The 2,170-nt window shown below is 40.3% G+C and overlaps 1 protein-coding gene across 1 annotated transcript; it reads left to right on the forward strand.

The window, feature by feature from the left end:
- Nucleotides 1-621: 621 nt before the first annotated feature.
- On the forward strand, nt 622-1,843 carry LOC103832552. Its single transcript, XM_009108573.3, has 5 exons — nt 622-783; nt 861-1,006; nt 1,104-1,455; nt 1,527-1,572; nt 1,650-1,843. Exons 1-5 carry the CDS (start codon nt 768-770, stop codon nt 1,696-1,698), a joined length of 609 nt encoding a protein of 202 aa, XP_009106821.1. The 5' UTR covers nt 622-767; the 3' UTR covers nt 1,699-1,843.
- The last annotated feature ends 327 nt before the right edge of the window (nt 1,844-2,170 follow it).

The raw sequence follows: 2,170 nt of genomic DNA on the forward strand, positions 1-2,170 counted from the left end.
GAGCATGGCAACGAAGCAGATTCGGAAAAGGAGACATCATAGCTCTCGAGATGGAGCTGACTGCAACATCGTCAAGCTTAAACTTCGAGACTTACCAAGCAAGCGAATCGAGCATCACTAACGCGTCAGCAAAGATCACAAACTGCGGGCCAGACCGCAAAGTCTTAGGTAATTAGTGGGGGAGGAGGTATTGGATACCTCGGGTCACAGCTGGCTGACCAGCACATAACCGCGGTGGGGCAGGTGGTCCCAATTGACATGCCTAAATGATGATGAGAAATCACATGTAAAATAGTTGTTAATAAGTGGAAGTAGTTAGTGGTTACTAGACAAATAAACGTAAGCCCTATAGCTTATGAAAAATAGATATTGAATAGTAATTAAATAAAATTAGCTACAGTTATAAAATAATTATCAATGATTTTGTTTTAATAATATCGATTGATTATTATTGATAGATGATTTAGAGGGATTAAGTTTAATTTTTTAATCACAAATTTAAGGTATTTATCAAAATGGTTGTCCATTAGAGAAGTTATATCAAATTTGTATTAAAATTAAAAAAAATTCCATTTTTTTGTCCATGGGAGGAGATACTTAAATCAAAATAAAACTGAGGGGGAAAAGGAAAAGCAAGAAACTTAAAGGGACCGGAGTGCACTAAATAGGAAATAGTGAGGATATTAACTTTTAGAGTCGCATCTAAGAAAAAAACAAATTAGGGTTGTTGAAAGGAAAGGCGATATTTTCTGATTCGTGACGAGGCGATGGGCGAATTCGAAGGTAGGATTCAAATTTTCTTTGTCTGGTGTTTATAATTTAGTATTGTTCGCCGGAATTCAAACTTTACATGGTGACAGGGTGGAATCGGTGGGTGGAACCTGCGTTTTTACTGTGGAAACCTGAGGATCCAGACTATGAGAGACCTGTGTACGATCCTGAAAAGGCTAAGTTTACGGCTCAGGAAGAACTTGACAGGATGCGCGAAGAAGTCAATCAAAGCGATGTATGTGTGTTTGGTTTTTTGATTATGTATGTGTGTTTGTTTAATTTAGTCAGAGCTGAGTGTTTGTTTGTTTGTTTGTTTAATCACACGACGACAGGGTTTTGATATCGATTTCGATTACTACCGCTGCGTTTTCAACTACCATCGTGCCTATCTCGATGATGTTGAATTTGGTGAGTTCGGGAACGAGCCGGAAACCACTGGGGATTTTCTCACCAGACTCGCTCAGAAATCTCTTGAGGACAACAATGCAAAGGAGAAGAGACAATTCGAGTTTGTCAGGGTTGTTAAATCCAATTTTCACTTCTCTGCGGGGCTTATGTTTCTGATAACATTTGAAGTCATTGATCCTTATGATGGCAAGATCAAGCCCTTCCAAGCAAGGGTACGCTACCTCAACGATACCTTCACTGAGTACATCTTCTGCAGACCTAAACCCAATATTGGAGGTAGGTTTGTTAACTTCTTTACATATATGTTTGTTTCTTGAAACTCATTGCATTTTGATTGCTTTTGATAGTAAAATACTATGGGAATGCCAAGACAAATGTCGCCAAGAAACAAAGGTACCAAACATCTGTCTACCCAGTGTCTTTACTTTTGATTCTTGTATGGTTGATTCTTCATTTATTGATTTTTGCAGATTGGAGTCGGAGCTTTTATATGCTACAAGCATGGTGAGTAGTGAGTAGTGAGAACTGGAGAGAGCTCTCTTATTTTCCTTGCCTATTTGCATCCTATATCTGCTCGTTTTTCTTAACACTCAACTGTGACTTGACTTCTTGTGTTCCTATTGAATAATAATAGACTTATAATGTCAGCTCTCTTTTAGACGTATTTCGACTCTTCTTTTAGAGGCCATTCTTTTTTATATAAGCCACCATTTATGCCATTTATATTATTCCCATTCGAGAGAAAAGAGAGAGAGAAACCAGATCTCAGTTCGGGTCCGGCGTACGGCCGGCGCGTGAGCGTGCGTGCCGTCGCCGGAGCCCTTTTCTTTTTTATAAGTTGTCCCCTTTCGCTCCCTCTTCGCAGTTCCGTCATCGACCGCCTTGTCGGAGCTCTGGTACCGCAACCATCCTCATCGGTGGCTCAGCTTCTGGAGTAACGACGCGAGCGATTGGAGGTTCCCGACGGAGATGGAGTGGCTTGCATGTTTAG

Source organism: Brassica rapa, chromosome A08 (genome assembly GCF_000309985.2).
Source record: "Brassica rapa cultivar Chiifu-401-42 chromosome A08, CAAS_Brap_v3.01, whole genome shotgun sequence".
Classification (NCBI taxonomy): Eukaryota; Viridiplantae; Streptophyta; class Magnoliopsida; order Brassicales; family Brassicaceae; genus Brassica; species Brassica rapa.

What these genes read in the sequence shown, in the direction of transcription:
- LOC103832552 (XM_009108573.3), top strand. An exon ending in ACCTAAACCCAATATTGGAG is followed by an intron (nt 1,456 to 1,526) that starts GTAGGTTTGTTA and finishes TGCTTTTGATAG; the next exon opens with TAAAATACTATGGGAATGCC. An exon ending in AATGTCGCCAAGAAACAAAG is followed by an intron (nt 1,573 to 1,649) that starts GTACCAAACATC and finishes TGATTTTTGCAG; the next exon opens with ATTGGAGTCGGAGCTTTTAT.